Source organism: Capra hircus, chromosome 6 (genome assembly GCF_001704415.2).
Source record: "Capra hircus breed San Clemente chromosome 6, ASM170441v1, whole genome shotgun sequence".
Taxonomy (NCBI): domain Eukaryota; kingdom Metazoa; phylum Chordata; class Mammalia; order Artiodactyla; family Bovidae; genus Capra; species Capra hircus.
The window spans coordinates 113,705,249-113,721,888 of NC_030813.1; the positions used below are offsets into that span (position 1 = coordinate 113,705,249).

Here is a 16,640-nt window from a genome sequence, read left to right on the forward strand (position 1 = left end):
GGCAGCGTGGACACAGTTAATGTTTTCCTGTTGGTGTGACTGTGGATGAGTGAAACGGGAAAATGTTCACATTTAAGCCAGACCATCTCTGGGTTGAGCACCTTTTAGCAGGTGCAGCTCCAGCTGAAAAAGGATGGGAGGGGACACTCACAGAAACTAGCGCAACAATTACGCTCAGCGTACAGATGTATCCAGAGAGGCAAAACCACGTGCCCACAGCCGTGGTGTAAAGGCGGGCGTGACTCCTGGCGTGGTTTCCTCAGGGAACTCTACCACCTTTAGTTATATATTTTTAACACTCATTTATTGGGCCGCCTCAGGTCGTAGCTGCAGCACACGGGATGTTTCCTTGCAGAGCACAGGTTCTCTAGTTGCGGCTTAGCTGCCCTGTGGCATGTGGGATCTTAATTCCTCAACTAGGGATCAAACCCAAGTCCCCTTCATTGGGAGGTGGATTCTTAACCACTGGGCCACCAGGGAAATCCCTGGGCTATGGTTTTGACCAAACAATTTAAAGCAACTTAAAAAGGGTAAATTTTTTTGTAATTTTAATGATGGGTTAATACCTATACCTTTCAAACTGTGTGCCCCTGATTTTTATGCAGTAAATAGATGTAATTGTACTGATCTTCAGTCCCTGAAGTACCCCTCAGAAGCAAAGACTGTGGGAGGTTACTTTTTCTCTGGCTCCATCATTGCTTTTCCCTTAGCGTGAGGAGAGGAGGGTCCTAAGGAGTCACAGGGGCAGCATCTGCCGGGCCCGTGTCTCTGCTGGTGCTGCTCCTGAGTGTCCGCAGTCCCCTCACGGTCGCGGGTGGACCCAGGCCTGCCCCCGGAACCAGTTGCCAGCCGCCAGCCAGGGGGAGCCCTGGAGGAAGCCTCTTGCCCTTCCGGGACACAAGCCAACACGTCTGGGCATCAGGCACACAGATGCAGGGTCTGAGCAGAGACCCAGAAGCCTTCGTCATGCTGTCCTTAACATGAGGATCTCCGCCATCAAAGCACACAGAACAGCTACCAGAACGTAGGAAAATAATATCAGGGCTTTAATCCTCTTAAATAAAATGTAACATTTAAAATATAGCAAGCACATCCTCAGGTTTCTCTAGGAAAGTCCATCTTACTAGGGGAAACACCTTTAGGTCACTGGTCACTAGCTGGGTATAGATTTCAACATTTCCAGAGGTGAACGAAACAGGAAAACAGCAACTGATTCCGTCACCTTTGGTAACGGGCAAAGTAGGTGTGATCGTTCTGGGCAGGCAGGTAGTTACTGATTATAAAGGAACTCAAATCACGTTTGTCACCAAGGGCGTCATAAACCTTCCTCAGCAATCCCCTCCACTGCCTGAGTGGGAGCCAAGCATCCCAGGAGCTCGCAGGCTACAGTGAGACGCACGGGGTGCAGAGCAGCCGGCAGGGCCAGCCAGCAGACGGGGTTCCTGAAGGCCTTTTATTTACTCCAAACACTCTGACGTCGCCAGAGTCTGAGCAGACACAGTGTTTTTTGTGATACCCCAGAGTCCAGCAGTGTCCCATCAGCCTGTTCCATAAGCACGTGGAACGTGTTAGAAATCAAGGGACCGACTCCTGTATTCCAGTTTGTTAACGGAGCTGTGCAACTGGCTCGCTTTTCTGCAGGGGCCTTGCAGCAAGGTTTAGGAAAAGGTCAAGAGTATTCATAGGTGAGAAAAGACGAACCTGCCCTGGAAGAGTCAGCGAGTGATTACGACAAAGCACTGCAACCCACGGGCCGCTGCAACCCACGGGCTGCTAAGCCTCCTTCACCACCCCCACCAGGGCGGGCCTCAGGGTGCGCCCGTGCAGCTTGTAGCCCACTTTGTTAACCAGAGCCACCGTGCCCGGCTCCTTCCCCTCGACTGGCGTGTGGAACAGCGCCTCGTGCTCGTACGGGTCGAACTTGGCGCCCAGGGGGTTCAGCCGGAGCAGGCCGTGCTTCGTGAACACCTTCTGGATCTGGACTTCGGTCATCACGAGCCCCTCGTAGAGGTTCTTCAGGTGCGGGTTGTCGTCCCGAATCTCTTCCTTCGGGACACACTGTGTGGCCTTCTCCAAGATGTCTGCCACCTCCAGCAAGTCCTTGCAGAAGCCCTGGATGCCTGCACCAAGGTAAGGGAGAACGTCACTGCATTCTGCATCCAACTGCACAGGCAACTCAAAATGACGAGCCCTCCTTGTGTGACGCGTGCGTGCTCAGTCACTGTCGTGTCCCACTATTGTGACCCTGTGAACTGCAGCCCACCAGGCTCCTCTGTCCGTGGGAGTCTCCAGACAAGAATACTGGAGTGGGCTGCCATTCCCTTCATCTAGGGGATCCTCTCAACCCGGGGACTGAACCCGCATCTCCTGCAACCGCAGGTGGATTCCTTACCACTGAGCCACCTGGGAAGTCCGTCTGTCACCTTTTTTCAAATCACTACTTTGTGCTAGAGTTTCAATGGGTTGGATTAAACAAAAAAACGTTCCTGAGGTTTAGACAAAAGCCAATGAGGTGTAAAGACAGGGAGCTGAAAACCGGCAGAGCCAGACTGGAAACTCCCAGTCCAGCAAGACCAAGAGGACACACAGACTCCCGAGCACGTCACAGACTCCCGAGCACGTCAGTCCCATCTCAGCTGCCGAGCACAGGGCCTGGAGCCACACCCCCGGCTGTCACAGACAGCCCTGTGACTGTGCAGAAGCCCTCTGGGTTGAAGCTGCTTTGGTTACAGCGCAGGGCCAACAGTAGCTGACACACAGTGAGCTTATGAGGACAGGAAGCCACGCACCTGACGGCGCCTAGAGCACTAAGTGCTCCATAAACATCAGCCATTACTCGGCACCACGAGGTCAAAGCTACCAGGACACAAGCCTTGATCTAACTGAAGAAATAACAGTTAAAAATTTCATATAAATGCAAATGTCCGTGGTTTCAAGACAACCCTTCAGATGCTGAATGCAGGAAGCTAGGGCTGACAAGAGGCGCGCCCTGGGCCGGCTGTCCCCCTCCCCCGCGGTGCAGCAAGGAGGCTCCAACAAAACCCGCTCTCATCTTCTCAAGTTTCAAAGGCTCTACGCTTTGAAGGAGGCAACGCTTGTTTACGGCTTCCCTTGTTTTAGAGTATTTTCACCCAGTTGCTGGAAAATGAAATTTAAAAGTCTACTCATCCAATAAAAATGTGAGCATCTAGTAAGGACTAACCCCTTGTGGGAGCTGCTGGGGAAGTGTCTGCCCACGTGGAGTCTTGGTCTGAGACATGCAGCGCACGATCGCCACAGTGAGACATACAATTACCAATTATACTTCCAGGACGGAGCCCTCCTGAGTGCTGAGGACGATTAACCTCAGGGACATGGCTTACTTAGCCTGCAGTGTGGCCTGAGTCAGGAGTGAGCCAAGCATTGCAGGAGCCCAGGGCGCCAGTCCACCAAGTAGACACAAACCCAGAGAAGCTGACAGCTCCGGGCAGGGTGGTGGACTGGAGGGGAGCTGAGGCCACTCTGCCAAGGGTGTGGAGCAGAACCAAGGGGCTGAAGCTGGCCTGGACAGAGTGGAGGACGTGGAGGAGGGCAGTCAGCGGAGTCCAGCCGCCCCCACCCCCAGGGCGGGAGGGGAGTGGGCGTGGAGGGAGAGCCCAGTTTCAGATGCCTGACCTGAACACCTGCGTGGGCGACAGTATCATTTACTCAAACGAGGAAGGAAAGGGAAGGGGAGAATTCAGTTTAAAATACCTCTGAGACATCCAGGTAGACAGCCAGGACTAGAATGGGGAAGAAACATCTGAACTGACAGCTCACCTGTGTGTGGACACCACTCAGCCCTGTCGGAGGGCAAGTCAGTGGGGGGTGGTGAAGGGAGGAGGGGAGGCCTGAAGAATGCGGGCATTTAGGGGGCAGCAGGCCCACAGCTAGTGCAGGGGACGACCAAAGAAGAGGAAAGAAAAACAGGAGTGGAGGTGACGGCATCCGAGAGCGAAACGCGTCTGCAGAAGCAGTGAGGCGCCATGGTCAGAGGCCCGTGGAGGAAGGTGGGCCTGCCCCAGCAGCCTCCTGCTGAGCACGGCTTCTCAGAGCCCTGGAAGCCCGCCAGCGCCGGCCGCTCACCCCCACGCAGACGTGGCTCTGCAATCCACGCTACTATCGCCTACCCTGTAAGCTCAGCAGCATCTGGGGGACATCCAACGGGACTGGTGCTCCCGTGGCTGGGACGGTCCCGGCCGACTAAGGCCTGAATCTGTGGGTTTGGTGGGCGTGCCCACAAAAGCAAGGCTGGGTCTGGGCTCCAAGAGGTCTGCGTTGGCAGCTCTGGGAACATGGCGTGGGGCATGCCAGGGCTGCCTGCCTGCACTCCCACGGTGGAGGTGGGGCTGGGGGCAGTGGGCGACAGCACACCCTGTGAGCCTGGGCAGTGGGAGGGCTTCCTGGTGGCTCAGCGGTAAAGAACCCACCTGCCAATGCAGCAGACGCAGGTTCCATCCCTGTGTCAGGAAGATCCCCTGGAGGAGGGCATGGCACCCCACTCCAGTATTCCTGCCTGGAGAATCCCATGGACAGAGGGACCTGGTGGGCTGCAGTCAGTCCACAGGGCCGCAGTCGGGCACGATTAAGCACGCACAACAGGGGCCACCACGCAGCACGCTCCCTGGTGGCCAGCTGCAGTGGAGGGATGTTCAGTGGCTCCCCTCCCAGACGGAGTGCTCACTCCCGCCTGCCTCACTCTGCAGCTCAGAAACAGATCTGGGGGGTGTCCACTCTGACCAGGAGGGAGCAGACCCTTCCCCTGACAGGGCTGTGACAACCAGAGGGGAGGCCCTGCTCAACCAATCACACCCTTCCCCCCATCGATGGGACAGTGGCCAGGACACCCAGCAGCACCTATACTATAAAAGCAGGCCTCGCACCAAAAATGTTAGACCCACTCGGGCTACTACACAGGGAGGCTCCCACACACAGAAAAAAAAGCCCTCCACTACCATGGTAGGTAATTGTTTTTCCTAACAAATAAGAAATCTGGAAGGCGAAAAATGAAAATCACCCAATCAGAGCAGCAGACAAGAAAGCCAAATGGAACAATATGAAAGCAATGTAAGAGCCCTATGGGATAATGTGCCAATGTACACATGACAGGGATCCTAGCAGAAAAGAAAGCGGGGGATGCAAATGTATTTGCGTGCATCACGCTGGGCACCTGGTAGTCCAGGGAGTTAAAACTGTGCCTCATAATGCAGCAGGCGCGGGTTCAATCCCTGATCAGGGAGCTAAAACCCCACGTCTTCAAGTCAAAACACAAAGCAGAAACAATACTGTAACAAATTTAGCAAAGACTTTAAAAATGGTCCACATGGAAAAAAAAAACCAATTAAAATGGAACAGTTAAAGAGCGGATTCTACAGACAGCACAAGAAAGGGAGTGAGCTGTAGGGATCCCATACGCTGTCAGCGGTATTCCCACAGAGACACTGCACGCCAGGAGGGAGGCGGCCAAAGGCCTGAAGGGGGAAGTCTGCAACCTGGGCACTCTACCCAGCAAGGCTACCATTCACAAGGAGACAAAGAACTGTTCAGACAAGCAGAAACTATTTGTACTTTTAACACAGCAATACTAAACCTATCCTAAAAGAAACATTAAAAAGTCTTCTCTAAGTAGAAAAGAAGAAGCTATAGGCAAGAGAAAACCCAGCTGTAAAGTGAATCACTTAAAGCCAGTACAAAGATTAAAAAAAAAAAAAAATTATGTGAAATCAATGACACCACAATGAACACCTGATGGGAAAACACGAAAGATGTAAAAGACAACATCAAAATCATCAAGTGTGGGAAAGGAGTAAGAAAACGCTGACTTTTTTACCCCTAGAATACGTTTGAGCCTATATGACCACCAGTCTAAAGCAAGCAGATACAGAAAGAGATTAACATACTATAAAGAAAGCTGAGCACCGAAGAATCGATGCTTTTGAACTGTGGTGTTGGAGAAGACTCTTGAGAGTCCCTTGGACTGCAAGGAGATCCAACCAGTCCATCCTAAAGGAGATCAGTCCTGGGTGTTCACTGGAAGGACTGATGTTGAAGCTGAAACTCCAATACTTTGGCCACCTGATGCAAAGAGCTGACTCATTTGAAAAGATCCTGATGCTGGGAAAGATTGAGGGCAGGAGGAGAAGGGGACAACAGAGGATGAGATGGTTGGATGGCATCATCGACTCGATAGACATGGGTCTGGGTGGACTCCAGGAGTTGGTGATGGACAGGGAGGCCTGGCGTGCTGCGGTTCATGGGGGCGCAAACAGTCGGACACGACTGAGTGACTGAACTGAATATACTTGAAAAACAGGGTAACCACAAATCAACAACACACACCGGATTTACAAAATCCAAAAAGGCAACAAGCACAAGACAAAAAACAAAAATACATCAAACTACAATACGCAGTCTACCAGAGACCTACTTTAACCAAAGAACACACACAGGTTGAAAGTTGAGGGGACAGAAACAAAGATATTTCATGCAAAGGTAAATAAGAAAGTGGGGGGGGTCACGATATTCATCAGACAAAACAGACAGTAAAACAGAAGCTATAAACACAGAAAGAAAAACACTATATATTAAAAATCAATACAAGAAGATGTTATATTCCTCAACATATATGCACCCAACACAAGAGCACCCAAAGTGCATAAAACAAACGCTAACAGACATAAAGGGAGACACTTCATGGGAATACAACAGCAGGAGAGTTTACTGCCCCCTCGCGTCACTGGACAGAGCTACACAGAAAGTCAGGAATGCAACAGAGACCCAAAATGATGCGGCAGAGCAGCCAGACTTACCTGATGTGCTCACGCCATCCCATCCAAAAATACAGAGTACACGTTCAAGTGCACACAGGGCCTTTCCTAGGACTCACCACACACTGGGGCACAAAACAAGCCTCGACAAATCTAACAGAACAGAAATTATTTCCAGCATCTTTCTGACTAGAGCTGCATGAACCTAGATATCAACTACAGAAAAACAAATGAAAACAAAAGAAAACAAAAAACCCAACTATATGGAATTAAACAACATGCTACTAAAATACCAATGGGTCAACAATGAAATCAAAGCAGAAATTAAAAACTACCTAGGGACAAATGATGATGAAAACACAACGATACACAGCCTACACCATGCAGCTAAAGCAGTTTTAGAGGGAAGTTCACGGTGATATAGGACTTCTTTAAGAAGCAAGAAAAATCTCAGAACAACCTAACCTACCACCTGAAAGAATTAGAAGAATAAGAACAAACAAAACCTGAAATCAACAGAAGCGAGGAAACGAAGATCAGAGAGAAACTAGACATTAAAAAAAGCAAAAAACAAAACAAAACAAAACTGGCTCACCAAGAAAAGGGAGAGGATCCAAATAAAGAAAATAAGAAATGAAAGAGAAATCACAACTGATGCCACAGAAATACAAACCATTAAGAGATTATGAACAAGTAATTATATCCCAACAAACCTGACAGTCTACAAGACAAAAGCAAGTTCCTACAAATTCACAGCCCGCCAAAACGGAATCAAGACATGCGTGATTCCAACAAACTGGGAACTAGACGTGAAACAGAACCTGTCATTAAAGAAACTGCCTACAAACAAAAGTCCAGGACCACATGGCTACACAGGTGAATTCTATCAAACATAGAAAGAACTCCTACCGATTCTTCTGAAACTCTTTCAAAAGAATGAAGAGGAAGGAATACTCCCAAAGACATTCTATTAAGCCACCATTATCCTGATACCAAAACCAAAGACAGACACTACTAAAAAAAAAAAATTACAGGCCAATATCCTTGATGAATATAGATTCAAAAATTCTCAACAAAATATTAGCGAGTGGAAATTAACACAGAAAAAAGATCATACACCGCGACCAAGATGGACTCATCTCAGGATCATAACAACAGTTCAACACATGCAAATCAATCAGTGAGAAACAGCACGTCAGCAAGAGAAAAGACAAAAACCCCATGCTCATCTCAAAGGATGAAGAAAAAGCATCTGATCCAACATCCACTCACAATGAAAACTCTTATGACATAAGGATGCCCACTCTTGTCACTTTATTCAACATAGTACTGGGAGTCTCAGCCACAAGAAGATGTAAAATTGTCAGTATATACAGATGACACGATAAACTACTTATTGAAAGCCCTGAGATTCCACACAAAAACTACTAGAATAAATGAATGAACTCAGCAAGATATCAGGATATAAGACTAATATACAGAAATTGGCTGAATTTTTTTACACTAACAATGAAATATCAGAAAGAGAATGTAAAGAGTAATATCTTTTAAAATCACATCAAATAATAAAAAACTTAGGAATAAACCTGAAAGGAGGTCAAAGACTTATATGCTGAGAACCATAAACCATTAGTGAAGGAAACTGAAAATGATTCAAAGAAATGGGAAGATATTCCATACTCTCCTTGGAAGAATTAACATTGTTAAAATGGCCATACTACTCAAAGCAATCTACAGATTTAATGTGATCACGATCAAATTACCAGGGTTTCCCAGGTGGCTCAGTGGTAAAGAACCTGCCAGCCAATGCAGGAGACACAGGAATCTTGGGCTCCATCCACGGGTTGGCAAGACTCTCTGGAGGAGGAAATGGCACCCCACTCCAGTATTCTTGCCAGGACGCCCATGGACAGAGGGGTCTGGGGAGCTACAGTCCATGGGGTCACAGAGCTGGACACGCCTGAGTGACTGAGCATGCACACTACCAAGTTACCCGTGACATCTTCCACGGGAGATGAGCGTGTGCAAGCTATTACACACAAACTGAACAACAGGTTACACTGCGCAGCACGGGGAATCACAGTCAATTATCCTATGATAAGACAATAATGGAGGAGAGTATCAAGGGATGTGTAACGGAGTCACTTGCTGCACAGCAGAAATTAACACATCATAAACCAACTATATACTTCAATAAAATTAAAAAAAAAGAGAGGTTTGTTCTCTGTTCTCTGAACTTAGATCTTTGCTTCCACCGCAAGCACCAAGGTCTGTCCTTGGGCAGAGGGTTTAACCTCTTATCAGTTCTGCATCCAGAACAGGGGGACTGAAAACTCTGTCCCCTAAGCATTCAGATGGTCTTCCGGATGATCAACACAACATATATGGGGTTGGAGACAGGCCTTGGCGCCAGCGCCATTATAGAAGCAAATCATTTCAGCCTCAGTGACCTCAACTGTAAGATGGGAAGCATGATGACAGAAGGATCCAACGGTGTCAACACAGACAGACAGCGACGGACAAGGTCTTAAGTGAGACCAGCGTTAGGGCTGCTCCAGCTGAGGACCCGAGCCTCTTAGGGCACCTCTGCTAGTACCTGCAGGCTCACACTGAGGTCCTTGCGCAGAAGAGCAAAGGATACTCTATCGAAAGAATCACACTCGCCACTACGAGCATGCGTTACCAGCCAGCTCTGCTCCTTCTAGGCAACAGCTGACTCATCTCAACAGCTGGACGGAATGCAGCCAGCAGCCGCCCCACCTCCCCACCTGAGCCATCAGGCTGCCTAGGGCCACACCCGCCACTGTCCATGTTCCCCAGGATCAGTATCACACAGTGTTTAAAGTTACCATATAGTTTGGCCTCCTCCACCAATTTTTGGCTCCTCTGTCGCAAGTTCTCAGTATCTGCTAGAGCTCGCTTATATTTTTCCTTAAAAAAAAAAAAAGGGAAGACAAATTCACACAAAATAAATCTGGAACAAATTAATCAGAAAACAAATGTGATATAATAAACTGCAAGTTAAAATACAAACAGCAGCTATGAGTACTTTGGAGACTGGATTACAAACAGCTGCTGTGGAATAAACAGAAGTAAATTAACCAGTGCCACTAGCTCCACTATGTGGGGAATAAGATGGCCAGGCGTCACATATTCACAAGCCCCCAAGGCCATTCTCACTCTGTGTACAGCTGAGCAAAGGACAGAAAAGCTGCCAGTTTCCGCTGGTTCTGATGGTTCCTCGCAAAGAAGGACCATTCATTCCTCTGCAGAATCTCTAGCTCAAGGGAACCCTAGAACCCAGGGTAAGGGCTGACCTGGCTTGGTTCTCACACCCCAAGGAGAGGGTCAGGAGAACAACAACCCTGAGTGGACAGTTTTGGCCTCTACCCCAAAGAGGAGAAACCTCAGGAATGAACCTTTGGTATTTTTAATATTGCCCAGATATGGTTCAGTTGGAACATTTATTGTGTAACAATCATTTGAATTCTTGTATCTTCCTCATTTTGCACCAACTCTTCCTATAATCGTACCCATCTCCTGGCATTTCTATTTTTCATGGGCACTAGGTTATTGCCTTCAGCTTTCTGGGGGTTCCAGAGCCATGGTTAAGAGCAAGGTCTCACAGGCTCAGACCGTGGCCCTGCCACTGGGTAGCAAAGTGACCTTGGAAAGTTTACCAAACAGTCCTGGGCCTCAGTTTCCTCATCTGTAAACAGGGGTATTAACGGCCGACTCACAGGGCTGTTGTGAGGATTCATATAAACAAGGGGGTGAGCAAAGCCCTAGCACAGTGCTTCACGGCAAATAGATGGGGATACGATAGAAACAGTGACACACTATTGCCTTGGGCTCCAAAATCACTGCAGATGGTGACTGCAGCCATGAAGTTAAAAGACGCTTACTCCTTGGAAATAAAGCTATGTCCAACCTAAGCAGCTTATTAAAAAGCAGGGACATTATTTTGCTGAGAAAGGTCCATCTAGTCAAAGATATGGTTTTTTCAGTAGTCACATTTGGATGTGAGAGCTGGACCATAAAAACAGTTGAGTGCCAAGCAACTGATACTACTGATCTGCAGCTGGAGAACTCTTGGGAGTGCCTCTGACAGCAAGGAGATCCAACCAGCCCATCCTGAAGGAAATTAGTCCTGAATATGCATTGGAAGGACTGATGCTGAAGCTCCAGTACTTTGGCCATCTGATGCGGAGAACTGACTCACTGGAAAAGACCCCCAATGCTGGGACAGACTGAAGGCAGGAGAAGATGGTGAAGACAGAGGATGAAATGGCCGGATGGCATCACCGACTTGGGGGACATGAATCTGGGCACACTCCAGGAGATGGTGAGGGACAGGGAGGCCTGGAGTGCTGCAGTCCCTGGGGTCGCAGAGTCAGACACGACTGAGCAACTGAACAACAACGCTTTTCCACATGAGGTCATAATCTGTATTACTAATTAGTTCAAAAAACTCCAACATTCCTAGGAGAGCACCACGTGACTTTACCTCTGGCTCCTACCTTCATCCTCCCAAAGACCCAGGCTCAAGGGCCTTACTGAATATTCCTCACTTGTAAAGACCATTTTCAGTCTTAATTCAATATAATCTATGTAGCACATGAAGATAATTCTCATGACAACCAGAGTCACAGCGGATTTGAGTGCTATCCCTCCTTCAGCAGTAACTTGCTGTAGAACCCAACAGGGACAGAATTTGTCTGGCTTCCGCCTCTGTTGTCAGGGAGGCCATCTTCAAATCCCCAGAAGACGGACCTGGAGTTCCACAGACCATGCTCCTCACAAGAGCCCACAGCCTTACCATGGTCTCCTTCAGCTGCTCTTCCAGCTTGACCTTCTCTTCCATGAGCGTCTTCTCCATGGAGGGAAGATCTGTCTTCTGTTCATTCTGACCCGCGTCCTCTTCCAAGTTCTGGCCGTTGTTCTTCTGTTTTGCAGCTGTGCAGAGCAGCCGCGGAGAAGACCTGAAGGCAAGCCCACACGACAGAAATTACGATCATGATTCTTCTTCTTGTTAAAGTCAGATGGACAACTTCAGAAATCAAAGGTGATTTAAAACTACTTGCTACGTGGGCGAGAAAGGATTTGTCTTAGATACAATAAAGGCCAATTGCATATGACGTATGGAAGCTATTTGTTTATGTAGAGTCTTCTGCAATACACGCCTAAACTAAAATGTCCGTGTACCAAGGCTACAGCACTAATCTCCCCTTCTCCTCACTCTCAGGAACTCCTGATCATCCAGACCCTGCCAAGAAAGAGTCACTACTGGAGGTGAGGTCCAGTGCTGCTGTCCATTACAAAGCCTCGTGGGCAGACATCTTGCCCACAGGATACTTCAGTTCAGTCGCGTCCAACTCCTTGCGACCCCATGAACCGCAGCACGCCAGGCCTCCCTGTCCATCACCAACTCCCGGAGTCTACCCAAACCCATGTCCACTTAGTCGGTGATGCCATCCAACCACCTCATCCTCTGTTGTCCCCTTCTCCTGCCCTCAATCTTTCCCAGCATCAGGGTCTTTTCAAATGAGTCAGCTCTTCACATCAGGTGGCCAAAGTCATGCAAAAAGTTATCTATATTCACAGACTGTAACTTGGGTTTGAAAGTGATAAAAGAGGAACCAAGTGCTTTGGGAGGCTCAGAGTAGAATATTTCTAGCTTTGGAGACATGGAAGTCTGGGAAAGGATTTGGGCAGATGGACTTTGAAGAACAGGCAAGAGTTCACATACAGAGGCAGGAATAGACAAGACAAATCCACTTCAGGAAGGGCGTGAACAAAGGCATGGAGGCAGGAAAGCACAGGGGTGGTATGTACACAAAAAGCTCTAAAAACTAATGCTGGAAGTGACTTGGGATATTACCCAATCTGATCCCCATGTGGAAAAGGTTAAGTAATAAGCCCAAGGCCACAGTGCCATTAATGAATAATACGGATCTGTTCACCAGGTCCAGTGGGGCTCTAAAGTATGCCACAGCCCAATCTGAAAATAAACTATATTCAATTTCCTTCCCAGATTAAAGCAAGCTGCCTCAACGAACAGAAAAGCTAAGGACACACAGAACATGTGTGTGTACAAGGGCGTTTAAGGCAGCACATACAGATGTTTTCCAGGATGAAAAGCTTGAAACAGAACACTGCTCAGAAGGACAAATTGTTGAACAAATTTGTGAACAAATTATTGCTTCCACTGTCTGGAATACTGAGCAGCCATCAAATAGATGGCGGTGTTAAACTGCCATCTTTTGGCCTACACCATGGGGGTACTGTGCAGGAAGAAATGCAACTTAGAGAAATACACAAAACATGACCCCAGTTTTATAAACACAAACCAGAAATCCTATTTTGAGGAGAATAAAAGGATACACTAGTCTGTTACCAATACTTTGGCCACCTTATGTGAAGAGCTGACTCACTGGAAAAGACCCTGATGTTGGGAAAGATGGAGAGCAGGAGGAGAAGGGGACGACAGAGGAAAAGAGGGTTGGATGGCATCGCCGACTCAATGGACGTGAGTTTGAGCGAACTCTGGGAGACAGTGATAGCAAGGAAGCCTGGCAGGCTCCAGCGCATGGGGTTGCTAAGAGCCAGACACGACTGAGCACCTGAACAATCACCTGGGGGTGAAGACCAGTGGCCTTCATGCTGCCGCTTCTACTTCTGCAATTGAAAAACTAACCATCTAACGACGGAGTGCGCTGCTGTGACCTGCCCTAGTTTCCAGGTGTCCTGGCGTCTGGGTGTAAACAGTCACAGCCTTTCACATCTGCTCCACTCAGCAGAGCCCCTCCTGCAGCAGCCAGTCTGGGTTTGCAGGGAGGCTCTGAGAGCTCCACACACAATTCAATTTGCCCTCTCCCCTACTTGAGCCTCCTTACACAAAACCTGTTCCTAGAGGCAGAAATGCACCCAGTCTTGGCAATCAACTGGATTTCCCAGGTGGCACCAGTGGTGAATAACCCAGCTGCCAATGCAGGAGACATAAGAGAACCGGGTTCAATCTCTGGGTCAGGCATATCCCCTGGAGAAGGGCTTAACAACCCACTCCAGTATTCCTGTCTGGAAAATCCCCAAGGACACAGGAGCTTGGCTGGCTACAATCCAAATGATTGCAAAGAGTTGGACACGACGGATCACGCACACACGTCCAGGCAATCAATGCCAGTTACAAAAATCGCAAATTGAGCCAACCGCCTGTACTCACTCAAGACTCCCCAGGCGGGTTTGTTCCCACGCTGTCTATACAATGGATCAGGCTAGAATCGCAGCTTCATCCCCTCGCCCTGTCCTCGTCCCCTTTTACCGACCCGTTTACCGTCTCACCATCACTAAATAAAGCTCCTTGGGGGCAAAGTCCGGCTCCCTCTCCGCGCAGCTTCTACTCCCATGTTCGGCCCAGAGCAGCTTCTCTTAACAGATAACCTGGTTCTCCGAAGCTCCCCCCAACGTGGAAGGTGCTAGTTCAGTTCACTCGCTCAGTCATGTCCGACTCTGCGATCCCATGGGCTGCAGCAAGCCAGGCCTCCCTGTCCATCTCCAACTCCCGGAGTTGACTCAAACTCATGTCCACTGAGTCGGTGATGCCATCCAATCATCTCATCCTGTCCTCCCCTTCTCTTCCCGCCTTCAATCTTTCCCAGCATCAGGGTCTTTTCCAATGAGTCAGTTCTTCGCATCAGATGGCCAAATTACTGGGAGTTTCAGCTTCAGCATCAGTCCGCTAAGCACCGACTAAACTAAGTTAGGAGGCCGGACTTTGAAACGACAGAAACCGCAAAAAAAAAAAAAAAAAAAGGCAAAGGAAAGCCAAGGAGAGGGCAGGGCCTCGTGACCTCCGCCGCGGCGTCACTGCTCTAAGTCAACGGCTCTCCCCCACGGTGGGTTAGGTAGGGGACTCCGCAGCACGCGGAGGGGGAGGAAGCTCTGGCAGGGCGGAAGGAGCCCGCTCGCCACCGACGCCTCGCGCGGGGCGCCGTCCCGTCCGCCCCGCGGGCAGCACGGACAGAGAGGCGGCCGGGCAGGCCCCACAGGAGAAACCAGCGGAGCCCTCGCCCAGCGTCTGGAAGACCCCCCACGACGGCCAGGCCGGAGCCGGGCAGGGCTCGCGTCTGAGCCAGCGGGGACAGCGCGCCCCTCCTAAGCCTGGCCATCGGCGCCCCTTACCTGAGAGACAACGCGAAAGCCGGGAGGCTACGCCGAGCCAGCCGCACACACCGGGCCGCCATGACTGCTGCCGGCACTGCGTGCGCTCACCGGGCATGCGCGAGACTCTATTCTTGCTTCTCCCGCCCAATTGCTTCCCCTCAGCCAATAAACCACCGTTTTTCCACTGATGGACAGGCCATATTCACCAATAATTGCCGGCCTGGACGGTGGGCGGGGTTTGAGGCCTTGAGAAGCCCCAGAAAGTGAAGCTGAGGTGAAAGGTGAAGGAAACAGACCCCTCCGTGGAGGGGCGTGGTCAAGGGAAGAACCAATAGACAGAGAGCATGGAGAGGGCGCCGGAAGTGCGGACTGAGGGGGCGAGGAGACTCTCGAGCGCGGTTTCCAGTGAGGCCCTCCCTTCGTGTACGGGCACCTCAAGTTTCGGGGCGCTCTTTGCTCTGGGAGGTGGCGAGACGCCAGGGCTTTTGCCTTTTCTCCCTCACAGCCCGAGCTGCTGGGACCGAGCCAGACTCTGGGTGCTCAGTGTAGGCTAAAGGCAAATAGGTCAAGGACGAAAGCTCGTGGACGGGCGACCGCAGGGCTCCAAGAAAGTCGGTTAAAACAGCGTTAGGCGGTCACCGCCCGTCCTGCCGGCGACTTCGCGGCGCAGGAGGGCGGACTGGTGGCCGGAGGGGGCCTCCGTCGGTACTGTGGGTTTTGTTAAGGCAAACCCGGGAAGCCTGTGTGGTCCAGCGCGGAGGCGTCGGGCCTGGGTGAGGAGACTTAGGTGGTGTGTTTCGTTTGCACGCCTTCCACCTTCAGTTTTCTCAGTGTTAGTCGCTCGGTCGTGCCGGGCTCTTTTCGACCCCATGGACTGCAGCTCACCAGGCTCCTGTGTCCATGAGATTCTCCAGACAAGGATACTGGAGTGGGTTGCCATCTCTTTTTCCAGGGGATCTTTCCCTACCCAGGGATCAAACCGGGGTCTCCTGCACGGCAGGCAGATTCTTTACCGACTGAGCTACAAGGGAAGCCCAATTTTCTCAGAGTAAGACACCAAAGCATACCAAGAACAGCATCGAAGACGACTTCTGGGGACACAACCAAAGCTCATAAAATCCGAATGTTTTCGTTACTCTTAACAAATGCCAGTGCTACTGTGTCTCGTGCCGCGAAGGAGCCCAGGTGCTCCTTGTACCTGGGTGTCGCAGCTGCTGTCCTCTCTGCCCGAATCGCAGAGCCCATGGTGTCCCCAACGGAGTGCTGCCTGCGTGTCCCATCTGTGAGGACCAAACCTCTGTTCTCCTGCTTTGCTTCCATTGAGAGCACTCATCACGTTGAATGTCAGGCCCTGGGCCACTCGCAGAAGGAGGCAAAAAGTCAAATCCAGAACGTAAGACGTTCTGTTGGGCAAATGACCCCGGTTAGGGGTCTAGAGGGAAAAAGGAAGTAACACTGTTTGAGAATTAGAGCACATAAAAGATGGACTGTGTGGACCTTTATTTGAATCATGATCGAACAAACCAACTGTGAAAAAAGACATTTGTAAGATAAAGGGGAAAGTCAAATATAAACTGTTAGATGACAGGAGTTATTGATATTTTTGTTAGGGAGAGGTGGCCTATTGTTTAGATTAAAATACCGTAGTTGTTCTGCGATGCCAATGGAAGTATTGAAATTGCTGCAGAATTT

At 49.8% G+C, this 16,640-nt stretch overlaps 1 protein-coding gene across 1 annotated transcript; it reads right to left on the minus strand.

Annotated features, from left to right (window-relative positions):
* GRPEL1 (GrpE like 1, mitochondrial) lies at window positions 536-15,070 on the minus strand. The gene is made up of 4 exons (XM_005681976.3): window positions 14,967-15,070; window positions 11,605-11,767; window positions 9,635-9,716; window positions 536-2,120 (listed from the first exon to the last, which is right to left on the minus strand). Exons 1-4 carry the CDS (start codon window positions 15,026-15,028, stop codon window positions 1,774-1,776), a joined length of 654 nt encoding a protein of 217 aa, XP_005682033.1. The 5' UTR covers window positions 15,029-15,070; the 3' UTR covers window positions 536-1,773.

Coding starts and splice junctions, on each gene's coding strand:
- GRPEL1 (XM_005681976.3), bottom strand. CDS start 15,028: ATGGCGGCCCGGTGTGTGCGGCTGGCTCGGCGTAGCCTCCCGGCTTTC. Junction 11,768..14,966: donor GCTTTCGCGTTGTCTCTCAG/GTAAGGGGCGCC, acceptor GCTTGCCTTCAG/GTCTTCTCCGCGGCTGCTCT. Junction 9,717..11,604: donor AGCAGCTGAAGGAGACCATG/GTAAGGCTGTGG, acceptor TTTTTTTTTAAG/GAAAAATATAAGCGAGCTCT.